The sequence below is a fragment of the Rhinoderma darwinii genome, chromosome 3 (assembly GCF_050947455.1).
Source record: "Rhinoderma darwinii isolate aRhiDar2 chromosome 3, aRhiDar2.hap1, whole genome shotgun sequence".
NCBI lineage: Eukaryota > Metazoa > Chordata > Amphibia > Anura > Rhinodermatidae > Rhinoderma > Rhinoderma darwinii.
Window position 1 is genome coordinate 116836415 of NC_134689.1, and position 18393 is coordinate 116854807.

Here is an 18393-nt window from a genome sequence, read left to right on the forward strand (position 1 = left end):
AACTGAGTGCTACTCGGGCCGTTTTCCGCGGCATCCGAGTGGCACCTGATAGTTTTCACGAACCCATTCACTTTAGCGGGTGAATCGGGTCTGTGAAAACTGACCCGATTCTCAGATCTGTAGAAAGATAGGTCCTTATCTTTCCACGGATCACTGGCGTGTGCATGAGGCATAAAGCAGTGTGAATTTAAACGTTTTGGGGATCCGGCACATTCTTAAATTCCTGCCTTGGGCATAAGGGAAGCTTGTTGTACTAATATCTCATTATCTTGTTCTTCGGACATCCTGTTGAGTGTCAATGACTTTTATTGGGATTATATACATTTTAACGCATGTTTGTACCATAATGCTTAATGTCTTAAAATAAGTTTGTTATACCGTTTTTAGGTTTCACTCATACTTCACACTAGGACATGGGGAAAATGTACCAATCTCTAAATCTAAGATCTATTTCACACATTAATCAAATGCAGTTGCATTTACAGTGACACACTATAATGACCTATCCACGATGGTGGTAACATATACTGAATTCTGTTTATTTAAACTCATACATACAAAAACTAGCAGAACTGGCAATAGCCATTAATAAGAATTTAGCTTCACCTGTGGTCTGATTGGTCCCAATGGGCAACTTTCCGACTTTTTGTCTGAATTTGTTCTCATATATGTACCCAATGCAAATAGTCTAATTTTGTTGATATTCTTGCAATGTTAAAAAGATAACTTTATACACTTATATACTCATGACACATTGCAAAAAAACAATTTCAATGAAATACTGAGCTGTTTCAACTTGCTTGATAATTGTAACTTTGTGACATGGGTATCACATCACATATTTACTGTACTTCATATCTGGGAATATTTTAGCAATGACTGAAGCAAACAATTCATCCGCAATCACAACAAGCCATGAACACACAACTCAAGTCAATTACATCCCAAAGCTATGATCATACACTTTGCAGCAAAACTTACAGCACAGCATGAGGCCAGTTTCCCCAGACATGGCATGCGCTGTACACGTACCACAGGTTGGTAACCTAGGAGAAAGTTGGTTGGCAAAATCTATATTGCTTAGGTAATATAAAATCAAAGAACATAACAGCTAGTAACAGGGATCACAACATCTTGAGGCTAGTCTGAGTCTTGCCATTGGTCCTCCCTATGCAGGCCTGGGGGATGCTGAAGCCATGTATGCCTCAGAATCTATCCATTGTCTCTAATCAACTTTGCTTGTCTTTTTTTCTGATGTATTACAAAGCTCTCTATAGACCATATATAAACCTCGAGCAATATTTAACTGGCTAGTCATATGGTTCTTCAGAACATGAAAATATATCTCGGCTTTAAAGGGAACCTGTCACCAGCATTTCACCTATTAAACTTTACTTACCCCTCACTGGCCGCTGCTATGAAAAGTTAATTGCCATTATCCCCGCTCCTAAACTCCTCCTCCGACTGTAAATAACGGTCTGCAAACATTTGACGCTTTTTATCGTAATAATCCGGCGTCCCTTTGTGTGCACACACCAAAAGAGGACATCAATGCACAAGCGCAGGATTTTGTATGCTGGGGGAAGGCGACGAGCTGTCAATGAAAAGTAAGGAGGCCGGGTAAACTCGGGAAGACTTGAGGAATGAAGATTTGACTCTTTTCAAACGAAGATCTGACTCTTTTATGCTCATTAGCATACGGTGTGGGAACACTAGAAACTGAATACTAAAGCTACAGAGCCGACTCAGAAGACAATTATAAGTTATATAGAAATTATTTTTCACCCTCTACCCCCTGGTATTGCTGGTTTAATAGGTCAAATGCTGGTGACAGGTTCCCTTTAATGTAAGGCTTTCGGACCCATTTATCTGGGCGTCGTATGTATTTTTCAAATGTGGTACAAGTGGTGATCTAAGTGAAGTATGACCTTTTTATTGCAGCTATTGGGAGTTAAAGCTATCCTGAGATGCCCATTTTAGTAAACGCTTTACCAGTTGTGGATTTATTCATACATTTACAGGAGGAATAACAGACGAAAAGCACAATGCAGAATTTTAAGAAAAGATGCTCCAGAATTATTGCATAGTGAATACAAGTGTTTTTGTAATAAAAGACAAATATCCGGAGAAATGACAGGCTCTTTTTAAACATAACTGATCACTTATGGGAAATTATGTGAGGAATATGTAGGATGAACGTTATTGATATATTCAAATTGTTAACAATTCCTGGGGAAAAAAATACTATTAACAAACATTGCAGTTTGTTTTTGTGGATCCAACAATCCAGAGAAGAACGAAAAGCAAAAAGTGGCAAATCACCATCCTGCGTTAAAATCCTTTTATTTCAGCTCATAAAACATCCATGGACAGGGCGTGAGGGAGGATGTTGCCAGCGGGCATATCTCTGGATTGTTGGATAGCTGGATACTTATCTTTTAGCTGAGCACCACCGTGACCTGTTCTATATATTTATCAACCCCCGGAGACATACCACGATGTGAGGACTGTGAGTAGTGCCGACCTGTTGACTTCTTTTGTTTTCGTGGAACACTGTTCTGATTGCAGCTTAATATTTTATTTCAGTCACCAAAAAATGTAAATATTTGACGCATATGTATATGAACTACAAAAATAGATTTTCCAAAAATTTGGGGATGAAATAACATTACAAATATATGTTGTCATAACTCTTGACATACGTGAACTAAATTTTTATCATAAAGTTATCTATAATCTACCCAAAAAAATGAAAAACAAAAAAACAAAGGAAAAAAATATTTACAGTTTCATAAGATAGAACAGCTTTTTGACTGAGGTGCTTGTTCAGCTACTGGGATGCTTCCCCCATTTTCTTTCCCTGTCACTGCTGGTGCTGTAGAGACAAGAGGAAATCCTGATTATATTAAATAGAAATAAGTTGGTCACATGAATAAATAGTCTTAAACTTGTCATATATTCGGAATCGCAGACAGATATTTTCTGAACGTTTTGTCGTACATGGTTGGTCTATGAAGGTCGTCGTTTTGGATGACAACTCCATAAGTTAAAATGACATATCGTTGATCATTATCGGCCTAATCTGAGGTCTCGTGTCTGCTACTATTGATGTGATGCAGATCTTTTGTTTTTCATGAACGACCTTCCAAGGACTAAAGTTGGCAACGATCAAAAAAAAATCAGATCAACTTTTCCACAGATATCAGCCTTCGGTCATCCATTTTGTGTCTCTAAATCGCACTGATAGAAAATGGTCTTTTTCGGCCATCCAAAATCTCTAATGTATGGTTAGCCTAAGATATACTGATGATGATTAATCCGTTTAAGAAATTCTGTAAAGCCAGAAATATATAGATGAGATACATGACAAGGGGCAATAGCAGTGGTCAGTTTTGGAAAAAATTAGCCCTGGTTGTTAAAAGTGATATTCCTCTTTAGGTAGCCATAACAGAAAAGTGAGAATTATCTGAAGAATAACTAAAACTGTAAGTTATATTGATTTGAGTTATGGTGATGAAGCCTATGACCCATTGTTGGGTACAAATCCTTCATTGTTTCCTGGTCTACACTTACAAAACATAGATTTGTGATACGTATATTGTCAAGAATGGGCACTAGCGGCAGCAGTAAAATGTAGAGATATATCTTGTCCTCAATGAGACCAATGGCAATGCTTTATATAATCCCTACCTTGCTTTGCTGGCTGGTTGCCTTCCTTCTTCTGCCTCTCATCTTCTAGAGCTTTCATTTTTGCATCATATTCATCAGCCAATGCCTTCCATTCCTTTTTGTTGTTGAGAATCCTGTCATACATTGGTTGTATCTCTGGATGGAATCTTGAGAACTCCTGTAGCAGGACAAAGAACCATCCAATAATATTGTAATATGTAATGGAAGTCAAGCTTAATATCATGGTCAATGTTTTCTTCCTTCCCTAGTGATAAGAAAATATAAAGTTTGCCAAGTGACATTAGAATGGCATTGTGTATTTTACATACATGACCAGAGGTCTATTCTTGTATTCTTATATTTTGGTATGAGAACTTATGGTCCTGGATGAGTAATTAAGAAGAAGTACATACCGTAGAGGCAGCCCATGCAGCTGCTGTGGAGTCCTTGGAGAGAGGGGGCCCAACACTGGTTGGTTCCATCTGCTTTGCTACTGGGTGGTGATAATCTTTGCAGGGCCCCTTTCTAGAGGAACTGCATTGTTAGCAAGCAAAAGAGTGGGGACTTGGCCCAAGGGTCATGGAGAAGGTGTGTGTGGGGGGGGGGGGGGAATAAACACCAGGACTTTCTGTCCTCGGTGGCAAAACATGGAAGGAATGAATTTTGATCTTTGTTATAGAACCCCCTTTCCCCTATGTATGCCACAGAGTAGATAAAACACTGAAGAACATCAAAAGGTGTGTGAATGACTGATATGAGTAAATACATCCCATATATAGTGCTGTGAAATCATATTAAGGCTAGGGTTATATTACAGGCCACCACAACCTGCAGACATTGTCTGTATTGTTGGTTTGAAGTAAGTCTGCTTTTTACCCCATATCCTAAAAAGTTAAAAAAATAAATAAATAAAATAATCTAGTCCCCTTCCTACAAAATATAATGCTAATTTAGTGGTGCAGTTATAGGGGTTGCAAATAAAGGAATAGCAACCATGATTAAATAAATATATTTTATAATAGCATGTTATCACTAGATATGGTAGCATGTGAAGTCATTGACTGTTAGGCAGAAGCCCAGCTATATATCACTATTTATCACTGTGCCTTTCCTATTACACCATTGTTATATTACCACAAATGCCCCATTGATGACTGTCTTCAATTTAGAGTGTATCCTTGAAAAAACAGGGACAGGGAAAGGGGAAGTGGAAGGGAAAGGGAAAAAAAGAACAGGCGCTCCTCTAAGGTAATATTGTTTTTGACATTTGTAGTACAATATTGAAAAAAAGCTCATAGATGTGAGTGAGTCCAACTTGTGGAATGTTACTCACCCTCTTAGGTTGTGCGGACTCATTGGCACAACACAACTTTAAGTTGTGCGGACGGCACAACTCAACGCGTTTCAACTTAGAACCTAGGTCTTCATCAGGCATGCCTGATGAAGACCTATGTTCTAGGTTGAAACGCGTTGCATGCTAGCATTGTTTTACTTTTTTCTACTCTGTAATTCAGTACATTTTAAACTTTACAAAAACTGAAAGATCGTGAATCATTCCTTACCGAACAGAAGGGAAACCAAGAACTGCATACAATAAAAACAGGAGCGCCACGAGGAGTGAATTTGTTTTGCATAATCCATTGGACTCTATCTAGAGTGGAATTGAAACTCCTGCACCGGCCCCATCCTTTAGACAACAGCAACACCCCCTCTCCAATAGCAACCACAGGCTTAGAGCAACAGAAATTTGACCCCTAAATGTACACCCATTCGCAGCAGTTATTTGGGGTACTTATGCCATAGCGCCGCCTTTTCACGGCGCTGTATCATAAACCCGGCACGGGTGTCCCGTACTAGATAGAGTCTTGCTGTCTAAAGACAGACGGGCTCCTGCTATAGTTACCTTCGATCCCACCCATTTATCACCTTAGATTCTGTGGCAGCTAAGAGGTTTCAGCATGAGGGTGGACCCTATGTCAACCCCATCAGCATCCCTGCCACATGATTGCGGGGTTGCGATGGTTTCCATAGCAGCTGGGGGCCTAACAAGGTCTTCAGGTGTACTATCACTGTATGCCTGTGTACCAATAGAAACTACAAGTCGTCTCACAAAAAATAAGCCCTCACACGGCTATGTCTATGGCAAATTTAAAAATATATGGCTTTTGAAATGCGACGATTAAAAAACACTCAACAAAAACAAATTGCTCCGCCATTATGTCCCAGACTAGTACAGTCACTAAAGGGTTAATTATAAGCCTAGTTTTTATTCTTGTAAATACCAACATTTATATGTCCTAATAAAAAAATTAACAGTCTGTTAAAAGAGATACCTAAATTATAGATATTTATACAACACCAATTTATTTCCCAATGTTAATGCTGTAATTGTTTATGTTTTTTTTTTAGCCAAAGCCAGGAGTAGATCCAAAAGGTAGGGACGGTATAAATAAACATTTTGCATCCAATTCTGTGTTTGGCTAAAAAAAAATGCATCAAAACTGCGTGGTCCTGGCCTAAGGGCTTATTCAGACGAACGTGATATACGTCCGTGCAACGCGCGTGATTTTCACGCGCCTCGCACGCACCTATATTAGTCTATGGGGCCGTGCAGACAGTCCATGATTTTTACGCTGCGTGAGTCCGCTGCGTAAAACTCATGACATGTTAGTTCTTTTGCGTATTTCGCGCATCACGCACCCATTGAAGTCAATGGGTGCGTAAAAATCACGCGCACCACACGGAAGCATTTCTGTGTGACGCGCATGATTCGCGCAACAGCAGTGAAAAGTATGAATGAAAACAGAAAAGCACCACATGCTTTTCTGTTTACAAACATACAAACAGAGTGTCATAATGATGGCGGCTGCGCGAAAAGCACGCAGCCGCGCACCATATGATCATGACACACGGAGCTGTTAAGTGCCTTTTGCGCACGCAAAACGCTGCGTTTTTTGCGTGCGCAAAACGCACACACTCGTGTGAATCCGACCTTAGGGTTACAAACGTCTGCCTAGCCACATAAGAAAGCAGGTTATGAGAAAGTTCTGCTGTGACATCCGCCATTCAATTGAGTTTTTTTCACTAATCAAATGAATATATTTTAAAATATAAGTACATTAATTTGTAGTTTATAATGTAATCATTCTAAATGTATATTGAAATAACAATACTTACCTTATATACAAATGTGCATACAAAATCAATAAAACCACATTGCAGCTTAGGGAGCTCCTCTGCTTTCTTCCTGTCCATCATTGGCTATAAGAAAACAATATAAAAAGAGTTATGGATTTCACTCGATTGTTGTCTGATATAAGTGAAATTAAGGTGCTCTGTACATTATATTGCTCAATGCTATACTGACAGCAGTTGCTAAAGCAAAGTCCATACCGTATATCTGTAGCGCAAATATTAATACACTATACTATACAAGATAAAAAAAAGAACAATAGAGGATAATGACATAAAGTGGTACATAAAGTTGTATTATTGAATATTATTATTCCTCACCATAAATCCTTTATACACTATGCAGGAACGTAGCTAGGGGGGGGGGGGCAGTCGGGGCATGTGCCCCGGGCGCAACTATGAGTGGGGCGCCAGCGCCACCCCTCCTGCACTATAATTGTACCTCTGTCTATAGGACACAGGTACAATTAGAAGCAATGAATGGCCGGGTATGTTCCGTGCCCGGCCTTTCAGCTCTTTTGTACGAGAGAAGCGGTATCGCGTTTCCGTCGATGAAAGTCGCTGACTGACATGGAAAGTCATTCTGCCCAGCCAATCAGCGCCTTTCATAGACGCTTCGTTCAACCCCCAGACGACCTGCGCAGAAGAGAGCAGGTCTCCATTGCTGCCGGACGGCGTGGTAGCGGGATTAATGTGAGTTTGAATAGTTTGTTATTTTATTGTAATAAAAAAGTGTGTGGCCTTATCTACAGGGGGGGCTTTATCTACAAGGGGGGCTTTATCTATGGGGGGGTGGCTTTATCTATGGGGGGGCTTTATCTATGGGGGGGGCTCTATCTACAGGGGGGGCTATATACTGGGGTGGGCTATCTATGGTGCACCATAAACATGGGTGGGCTATATCTACAGGGGGGCTATATACAGGGGTGGGCTATCTATGGAGCACTATTTGCATGGGTGGGCTATATCTACAGGGGGCTATATACAGGGGTGGGCTATCTATGGAGCACTATATACAGGGGTGGGCTATATCTACAGGGGAGCTATATACAGGGGTGGGCTATCTATGGAGCACTATATACAGGGGTGGACTATATCTACAGGGTGGCTATATACAGGGGTGGGCTATCTATGGAGCACTATATACAGGGGTGGACTATATCTACAGGGTGGCTATATACAGGGGTGCGCTATCTATGGAGCACTATATACAGGGGTGAACTATATCTACAGGGTGGCAATATACATGGGTGAGCTATCTATGGAGCACCATATACAGGGGTCGGCTATATCTACAGGGGGGCTATATACAGGGGTGGGCTATCTATGGAGCACTATATACAGGGGTGGGCTATATCTACAGGGGGGCTATATACAGGGGTGGGCTATCTGTGGAGCACTATATACAGGGGTGGACTATATGTGGAGCACTATATACACGTGTGGGCCATTTCTACAGGGGGGCTATATACAGGGGTGGGCTATCTATGGAGCACTATATACAGGGGTCGGCTATTTCTACAGGGGGGGCTATATACAGGGGTGGGCTATCTGTGGAGCACTATATACAGGGGTGGGCTATTTCTACAGGGGGCTATATACAGGGGTGGGCTATCTGAGGAGCACTATAGGGGGAGCTATTTGTGGGACACTATATACAGGGGTGGACTATATGTGGAGCACTATATACAGGGGTGGACTATATGTGGAGCACTATATACAGGGGTGGGCTATTTCTACATGGGGGCTATATACAGGGGTGGCCTATCTATGGAGAACTATTTACAGGGGTGGGCTATTTCTACAGGGGGGCTATATACAGGGGTGGGCTATCTGTGGAGCACTATATACAGGGGTGGGCTATTTCTACAGGGGGGGCTATATACAGGGATGGGCTATCTGTGGAGCACTATAGGGGGAGTTATTTGTGGGACACTATATACAGGGGTGGGATATGGGGGCACTATCTATGGGGGCACTATCTACAGGGGGCTCTATGGCAGGCACTATCTACAGGGGGCACAGTGTGTGTGGGACACAGTGTTTGGTGCTATTATAATTAGAGGTGCAGTGTATGGCACTATTATATTTAGGGGCGTAGTGTGTGGTATAATGAGAACTTTATCTTTATTTATAGGTGTTGGAAAAGTGAGAAGCTGAAGACATCTGAGTGGCAAACTGCAGAAATGGCCTGTCACTGGGAGAAGTCATCATAGAGGTCTGGATCGGATGGAGAAAAAGAACTAGAATCTGAGATGTCACCGGTGAGTCACCTAATGTAAATGTTCATTCTGCCTCTAATCAGTAATATAGTCACTGTATGATCTGCAGCGAGATGATGGGTGGTATGATTATGATATGATTTATTTTTTGTGAAACAGCATCTCCCAGCATATCCTTACCATTGTTTGGGCCATGCTGGGAGCTGTAGTTTTACGCCGTACATACCTATACGGCAGGGGTTGCACTAAATTTAGCTGTATTTGTGCTGGTGCTGTATATATGTACTGAGCTTTATCTGGTGCTGTATATATGTACTGAGCTTTGTTCTGGTGCTGTATATACGTATGAGGTTGGTTCTGGTGTTGTGTATAGAACTATATTGCTTGTAAAATGTACAAATGTTTTTATGCTCGAGTTACATAAAAATAAATGTGGAAAAGAAATGACACGTCATTGATTGGTTGAGAAAACAAACACGGTGAGGGGGAAGTAGATGTCGGGAAAGAGGTTGGGGGGGGCGCCAAACTGAAACTTTGCCCCCGATGCTGGAGAACTTAGTAAACGCCTCTGCACTATGGCCCAGATTTACTAAGGCCCAGTTCACACAGAGGTTTTTTTTACGATGATTTTGACGCGGAAACGGAAAGGAAAGCAGCGGCAAAAAAACTGACGAAACCGCCTCCCATTGACTTTAATGGGAGGCAGAGTAGTTTTTTTCCATGGCGTTTTTTAGCTTGCCGCGGTTCCGCCTCTGACCTCCCATTGAAATCAATGGGAGGCTGAGAAAGCATGCAAGCATTTTTTGCCCAAGGCACTTAATGGCCGCGGGCAAAAAACATTAGGAAATTCACGGCAGATTTCTCTGCCTGCAAAAAAACCTCTGTGTGAACAGGCCCTAAGACAGGCTTTCCAGTCTTAAACTGAAGCTTGCTAGAATAAGATGCTACAAATTTATTAAGAGGCACATGCCACAAAGTGAAATCTACGTCAGCTACGAGCTGCTATAATTGACGCCAATTTTTGAGATTGCAGTTCTGTCCAAATTCAAGCATAATTTATTCCTTTTTATTTTCATAACTGGTTTTGCTTATATGTATGTCCTTGTTATACCATCATTTTTGTAAACTTTTTAAGCTCTGTACTTCCGTATATGAAATCTTAAAATTAATAAATTTGTTTTTTGCTGCTCTAACTTTGTCACAATCTCGAAGAGGAAAATTCACCTAGCTGTGTTAACCCTCTGAATACCAGTGTGGTAGAAGTTAAATTGTTAAATGCTAGACAGATTCAGTGTGTGCCTATGTGTACTTGTCTGTTACCACTCCTGTCGTCCTAACTCGGCTAGGGGTGGCAGCGTTTTGTTTAGATGTGTGAACTTGTTCTGGGGTACACGTAACTAATTTTTAGTCTGATAGGCGTGTGTGAGAGTGAGTGTAGAAAGCTGATTAACCCCTTACAGTCGCATCCAAGACACATGTGCAGTGACACACAGTAATTTAGGCCATCCATAGTAGCCACAGTTACTAGGGAAAATAGCCCCCTATGGTGATATCAGTAACTGTCATAGCTGACCTGGATCTGTTAAAAACCCAGCAGCTCAGCCATGCTGGGGGAGGGAGGCGTCACCCAGTAATCACGTGATTGCTGGGTTCAATAGGCAGTGGCATTGCGTGCCCATTGAGCGACTTGTAAGTTTAAATGGAGAAAACAAAAGCGGTAAGAAAAAAAACACCTTACTTTGACAGCCAGGCACTTGAGCTGCTCCTGCTTTAAACCCACGCCATACATTTAAAATGGTGTGGGTTTAAAGCCCAGGAGCACTCCATGCACATTTACAGTGCATGGTCAATAACAGGTTAAATAAGTAATCGTGATCGTGTTGTATCCTGAGCTTGCTACGTACTGTGTTCCCATTGTGGTAATGATAACGCAGACATTTGTTTCGCAATATCTTATACAGATATTATCTCACATTTCTATATTTAGTAACTTACAATAGGGTTTTGTTGCAGTACAGTTCTTTCCAGGTCACCTTGTTCCCAAAACTCTGCTGCAACCAATAGTGCGACCTACAAGGTAAAGCACAGCTAAGCAAGGTGTGACATAGAGAATTTATTACCACATAATATATGGAGACAGGGAATGTATAAGCAATAACATACAAGCAGTGCCAGCCCAGATTCTTCTATGGGCTACAGGTGGTAATGGCTTTTACGTGCCCATACACTGCACTGCTTGGCTCGCAAAATGAGGTCGAAAGAGCGATCAGAGCCAAAGGGGCACAGTGCTCAGCTGAGCAGATCTCATCTTTAATTCCAGTCTCAGCACCTGGACCCCCACCGATCAAAACTTCTGCCGTGCCACTATGACATGTCAAAAGTTCTGGAAAAACAACAGTAACCCTTTAAATTCTGTCAGTTTATCCTCACATGCTCCATAGAAACAGACTACAAACTGCCATTTTTTATCAACAATGAATACTGGAAAAACTGCAGTTTCTGACTGGCGCTAAGGAGCATTTTACATAATTCTAAAAGGTATGCAGCTAATATCAATAAAAGGAAAGCCTTTAATATTTCATACCCACTGTACGTTCATTTCAATATTTTACACTCAACTGAATTTAGATTTCCAACAATAGAAATCTATGAGTAGTGCCAAAGGGGTTTAACCCCACTATTTATTTCTGGAAATTAGTGGTGTTTCAAGATCTTCCCACATGTATCTATAACTTGAGCAATGTATGCATATTCTAGACTCTACATAATTTAGCATTTTATTATGAGTGGCTCAAAATTGTCCCCATTTTAAATGGATTGGGTCAGCCCACCTTGCTCTGGATCTCCCAGGGTTTTGCAATGGCTGACAGGTCACATGCAGTCATCATCATTGCCCTAAAAATAAAGAACAAACAAATAATTTTTCCGAAACATAAAATGCGGCATCATTGCATGGACAACATGCATCATATTTATACTGTATGTTCAGTGGACAATAAGCATAAATATTAGGTATACGGGTATCATGATGATGTATTATTCTAAGGGACATTAATATTGAATATGACATCCTATGAGTCTCCTTATAGTTAATTAGTAATACATGGTATATATTAATTTAGCTGTGCCTGCCATAATTACTTAAAGTGCAGGCATCCTTATTAAAGGGAATGTATCATCAGAAAATAAAATATTGAAATTAGGTTTTCATATATTTGTGTGTTTTTAAATGTTGGTGGTACTTTTATTTTTTTTCTAAAAACAAATTCGGGTATCACACTGGTCACTAGTGCACACACAATAACCTAGCATACAGTTTTCTACAGCTCATTTATCAGCTTTTCTGTATAGATTGGGATAGAATGAGAAGAGTCATCTCATCATTAGAGGGAAGGAGAAGTAATGACCGCTCTATTGTACTGCTGGAGGTCTAGGTAAGGTAGGATAGTGACACTATACACTACACACAGTAATTGACATTTCTCTTTTAATTGACTCCCATTCATTTCACCTGCCAAAATGCACACACCATGCTGTAATATGGCAGCCACCAGGAAAGTTTTTATAAATAAAAAAAGAAATAGCTACAACATTAAAAAAGAACAATCACATTATTTATCGTTTTTTTTTTTACTTACATCTAATTAATGAAATTAGAATACATGAGACATTCCCTTTAAAAAAATAAGTTAAATAAAACACAACCAAGACAAAAATGTTTTCTAAATGTAACATACATGACAATTTCTTTGCGGGTCTGTTCCAGCATCATATACTCTATCCAAGTTTTCTCATTGTCATACGTTTTTGACTGGTCTACTATCTTCTGAAACATAGCCCTCTTCCTGAAAGAAAAAAAAGGAGAAAAACTTTCAAAATCTTCTGTGCTTTCCACTGAAGTGATTTTTCACAGATTGTTGCGGCTGTCATTTTATATAACTGTGAGTGTCACTGATGGAAAATGTAATACCAGTCAAAGCCTTATCTTGTGTTCTCACACGCAGTTTGAGTAATTTCATCACTGCAATACAGATACACAAGAGTTACAATATAAATGGTACTGCTTTCTTTCTGTATCCGTATTTACAATATGTTTGCGTCTATTTATCAGGCACTATCGTTATTGGATATGTTAGTAAAGGAAGATGCAGATGACAGGGTTTATCTAGATTTACAAATGGCCTTATTCTGACAACAGTAAAAGGATTCAACGGAGGCTGTCGGAATATAATGTGTTTGATGGCCACATGAATATCAGTTTGAAAGTCTGAATATTCCATTTGTCACTTGCATTAGGTTTAATAGAGTAATGTGTTATAAGTCATGAACAGAAATTATTAAATGATGCCACCTAAAGTATATGTCGAATTTTGGGCTTTCAAAATATACAGTGCTTACCTGCTATGTACATTACTTTTGGCTGCCAGGCTGCACTCTTGGGCTTCTGAATGCTTAGTTACATTGTCTAATAGAAGTTAGTGGTGTCCTGAAATCTACCTCCTAGAGACTCACTCAGGCTGCCACATTGTCCCTCCACCATGCTTAACACTGCAGCTCTGTCATTTTAGGTTGGATTATGTTAGATATTGAATGTATTTAACAGATGTGAGCTCACATTCTGTTCCACTAGGACGTTAGAGTAGCCTTTATTTAAAAACTGGCAACACATTCCCTTTAAACAAGCCTATGTTTGTTGATGTGGAACGTTTAGTATATACACTTTGGGGCAGATTTACTAAGACAGGCATTTCATACGCCAGTCTTAGGGTATGTTCACACGGCCTATTTACGGACGTAAATCGGGCGTTTTTGCCCCGAATTACGCCCGAAAATAGCGCCTCAATAGCGCTGACAAACATCTGCCCATTGAAAGCAATGGGCAGACGTTTGTCTGTTCACACGAGGCGTATACTTACGCGCCGCTGTCAAATGACGGCGCGTAAATAGACGCCCGCGTAAAAGAAGTGACCTGTCACTTCTTTGGCCGTATTTGGAGCCGCTATTCATTGACTCCAATGAATAGCAGCGCTAATTACGGCCGTAATTGACGCGGCGTTCAAGCGCCTGCACATGCCGGTACGGCTGAAATTACGGGGATGTTTTCAGGCTGAAACATCCCCGTAATTTCAGCCGTTACGGACCCCCGCCGTGTGAACATACCCTTAGGGTATGTTCACACGGCCTATTTACGGACGTAATTCGGGCGTTTTTGCCCCGAATTACGTCTGAAAATAGCGCCTCAATAGCGCTGACAAACATCTGCCCATTGAAAGCAATGGGCAGACGTTTGTCTGTTCACACGAGGCGTAATTTAGGCGCCGCTGTCAAATGACGGGGCGCGTAAATAGACGCCCGTGTCAAATAAGTGACCTGTCACTTCTTTGGCCGTAAATGGAGCCGTTATTCATTGACTCCAATGAATAGCAGCGCCAATTACGTCCGTAATTGACGCGGCGTTCAAGCGCCTGCACATGCCGTTACGGCTGAAATTACGGGGATGTTTTCAGGCTGAAACATCCCCGTAATTTCAGCCGTAACGGACGCCCTCGTGTGAACATACCCTTAGCTATCTGCTCCGCTGTATTAAGTTGCGAAAGTTCTATTAAGAGGTGCACATGTCTTACTAAATCTGTTTCATTTTTCTGCTGACCATGTGCCACATAACTACCGCAGTCATGCACCACATACCCCCCCATAAAGAAAAAAAAAATAGTAACCTCTCCGCTCCTCACCTATGGTAACCCGCAGGCTCCCTCAGTATGCCGCGGCTCATACAAGTTCATGACACCGAGCAACATCAGGGACGTATATGCAATGCAGCATCCAATGTCTTGAGTGCTGCGCCACATACAACGTCCTGTCACTGCCTGGCGTCAGTACATTGTATGAGCCGTGGTATGCTGAGGGAGCCTGAGGGGACCTGGAGGAGGAAAGTGTAGAGGAGTGGTGAGGGGAGCTTACTTTTTTTTTTTTAAATTGTCCAATGGAAATGAGGATAGGTAAGAATGGGGGAAGTCCAATCAGGGAGGGCAAGGTACAACATTTGGGATGGCCTTTACTTTGCTATGCCCCATAGAGTGAAATATACACCAGCATGAGCTGGCATAGATTTCTGATATAATTCACATCAGTTTTCTGGCATAAATGATGATAAACCCTTTTGGGAAGCCACGTCCCTTTTTACAAAAGTGCTGACTGCGGTGCAAAATGCCCAAAAGTTGTAATTTTCAGCGCAAATTTCCACTTTTGGGATCTTTTGCAAATTTAATACGGTTGATAAGGCCCCCTTAAATATGTTGGAGATTGTACAGAAAAGACAAATGAACATCTCTGTTGAAAAATCCTCTCACACAGAAGAAAATGTAATGGAGACTTACTTAAAGTACAAAGCCAAGTCTGTTGCAATAATTGCAATATCCATCATATGGATGGCGTGATCATATTGTCTCCTATTCAGGTTTTGGTAGATGTTTATTGTCTGTAAATGACAAAATACAAGGCATCGGATGGATATAACGGACAAGACAAAACAAAATACAGGTTCATATAGCCATGTTTCAAATAATTCACATAATAGGGGCATGTACTGTTGTGTACATATAGGATAGTTAACAGAAAAGTTAGCGTTGCCTTTGACCACCATTTTATATGCACATATAAATGTAATCCACGTAAAATGTAACTTGAAAGGGACCTGAAAGCATTCAGTATTAAAGCTGCATTTACAGTTCTAGTGGTTGTCAATGGAAACAGACAAATACCGTAACAGAGTTGTGAATGCAGCTTTGTTCTTCAATACAGGCTGCCATTCAAGGTCACGAAAATACGTTTTTCAATGTATTAATAAACTAACTTTTTAAGTTGATTTTTTTAAGGACCCAAGTTTAATCATCTGTCAGATAGGGAAAAACCTGTGTATACTTGTTCCCTCAGGCCCCAATCGCCTGATCATGACAATGTACCATTGTAGTGATGTTGGTTTTGGGCTACTAATTGCTAAACATTTAAAAAATAAAATAGTGCAAGGAAAGAAAGAAAAATGTGTTGAAGATAAGAATTTGCTTTTAACTTCAGAGTTCTATTTTCACAATCATGCAATACCCAGCATATCCATTGGCTAAATAATACAAAGCTTTCATAACTGATCACCCACGACCCCCCTGGAGTTCTTCACACGACCCCCCAGGGCGTCGCGACCCACAGTTTGGGAAACACTGCTCTTTGACATCGATATGCTCTAATAGTACATATGGACAGGGGTTGTCTTTGTTAGAAAACCCTCTTAAGTGAAGGGTTCTTTGTAGGATAATGTCTCAGGCAAGAACCTAACATACTTAGCTTTCCATTACTGCACCTATATATGGCATTTTGGGTAGAAAATAATTCTGTAGGCTCCTAAGAAACTTTTAATACAAGCTCATAAATAGCCAACTTTGGCCAGATTTAGTAATCATATTAGATGATTTAATGTTCAATGATAACCATGGAAACTTATGGAAAACTAGTTCTTGAAGGATCTATAACAGTATTAGCATATGGTGTCAGAAATGTTTTTAATATCACCTCATCTTTAAGTAGCGTTTTGCTGAATTCCAAATGATGCCTTTCTAAGATAGATGACCCATGGAGTTTTGCTAGTGGATGTCCTGATCTGAAAAGAAAATCAGTGCACGATTATGTGAAATTAAATATTATGCCATTAGTAAAATATATGACACAGAAATGTTAAAAGTGGCGTATACTTAATCTACACTTTATGGCTAGAATCAACCTGGTTAAGATGTTCATATTGCCAAACAATTTGGATAGTGGCCAACATTTTTACCACTATGGACTCCATTATACGAGAGTTGATATGGGATGATAAAAAGTCCTGTATTAAACTCTCAGTACTTCAGGCACATGATATAGAGGGGGGAGTATATCTGCCTAATTTTAGTCTGTATTGTTTGGGTATGTGCACACGTCAATTACGGACGTAATTAGTGTGTGTGCACATACCCTTAGGCTACACAACTACAATTTCTAATTATTTGGAAACAATATACATGTTTTGAATTTATGCTTCAGCTGCGTCATAAAAAAAAATGCAATAATATATTTACTTGCTAGAAGCAGGGTATCTTGACACTCCCCAATATAAAAATGATTCCTTGTGTGTTCTCTTATTTTGGGTATGGGCCCATATGAAAAAGTTATTAGGAATGGATTCACTATTACCAATATTACCCCTTTGGGGTATTAGACATTTGGTTCCGATGAGTGACCTGGAGGGGGGAACTTATTGGAGCAAATACAGTATTAAATGCTTATCAGACTTATTTGTTAAAAGAAAAGAAAAACAGTTAAGGCAAGGGTCTGTTACCATCTGCGATGGATGCTCCATTACGAGCCTCCATTGTAGATTCCATTGTTTTTGCCGGACAAATTAGCGCAGCACGCTGCACTATTTTGTTCAGCAGAAAGTCGAACACCATGACAGAAACCTGATGCAACCCATTAGTTTTCGTCATGTGATGGATCCAGTGACTCTGGATTTTCTTTGCTCTGCTCCTATGACAGAGTAGAATAACAGAAAGCCCTGGTGCAGATGGGAGCATAGACCAAAGTCTACATAACCATATAGTAAATATTTTGCTCCTTGTGCATTATGCATTGATGTATGACAGTAAATATAAATAACCATCTACCAAATTCTGAGCCAATAATTAAAACTTGAAGCCTGTCCATGGAGTATTGGTTGGTTGTATCATGTAACTTGGTAAGAGACTGATCAGATGGCAACTCACCGGCATGTATTTCTTTCCGTCTTGTTCCATTTTGTATTTTGGTAGAATTACAATGCATTTGGAAAGTCTTCAGACCCTTTGAATTCTTTCTTACATTTTGTTATCTTGAGGTTAAAATAAAAAAAAATTCACGTTTTTCCCCATAATTTCGTACTCAATACCCCATAATGACAAAGTAAAAACCGAATGTTAGTAATCATTGCTAGTTTATGTAAAAGAAAAAACGTAATAATTATTGCATTGACATAAGTTGAAGCACCTTTGGCAGCGATAACAGCCTCGAGTCTTCTCGGGTATGATGCAACAAGGTTTGCACACCTGGATTTGGGGATTTTCCGCCATTCTTCTCTGTAGAGCCTCTCAAGCTATGTCAAGTTGGATGGGGACCGTCGGTGGACAACCATTTTCAGATCTCTCCAGAGATGTTCGATTGGGTTCAAGAGCTGGGCTCTGGCTGGGCCACTCAAGGACGTTCACAGAGTTGTCCCTAAGGCACTCCTGTGTTGTCTTGGCTGTGTGCT

The 18393-nt window shown here is 40.4% G+C and overlaps 1 protein-coding gene across 2 annotated transcripts in view; it reads right to left on the reverse strand.

Annotated features, from left to right (window-relative positions):
• Positions 1-2683: 2683 nt before the first annotated feature.
• Positions 2684-18393, reverse strand: part of PDE6A (phosphodiesterase 6A) — a 58513-nt gene continuing 42803 nt past the window's right edge. For both annotated transcript variants that reach the window (XM_075860044.1, XM_075860045.1), the window contains 8 exons: positions 16647-16734; positions 15461-15561; positions 12821-12928; positions 11915-11978; positions 11079-11153; positions 6847-6930; positions 3691-3847; positions 2684-2875 (listed from right to left, as the gene is read on the reverse strand). In XM_075860044.1, coding sequence (XP_075716159.1) covers positions 2790-2875; positions 3691-3847; positions 6847-6930; positions 11079-11153; positions 11915-11978; positions 12821-12928; positions 15461-15561; positions 16647-16734 — 763 coding nt within the window. In that variant the 3' untranslated portion in view covers positions 2684-2789. The remainder of the gene's footprint in view (positions 2876-3690; positions 3848-6846; positions 6931-11078; positions 11154-11914; positions 11979-12820; positions 12929-15460; positions 15562-16646; positions 16735-18393) is intronic.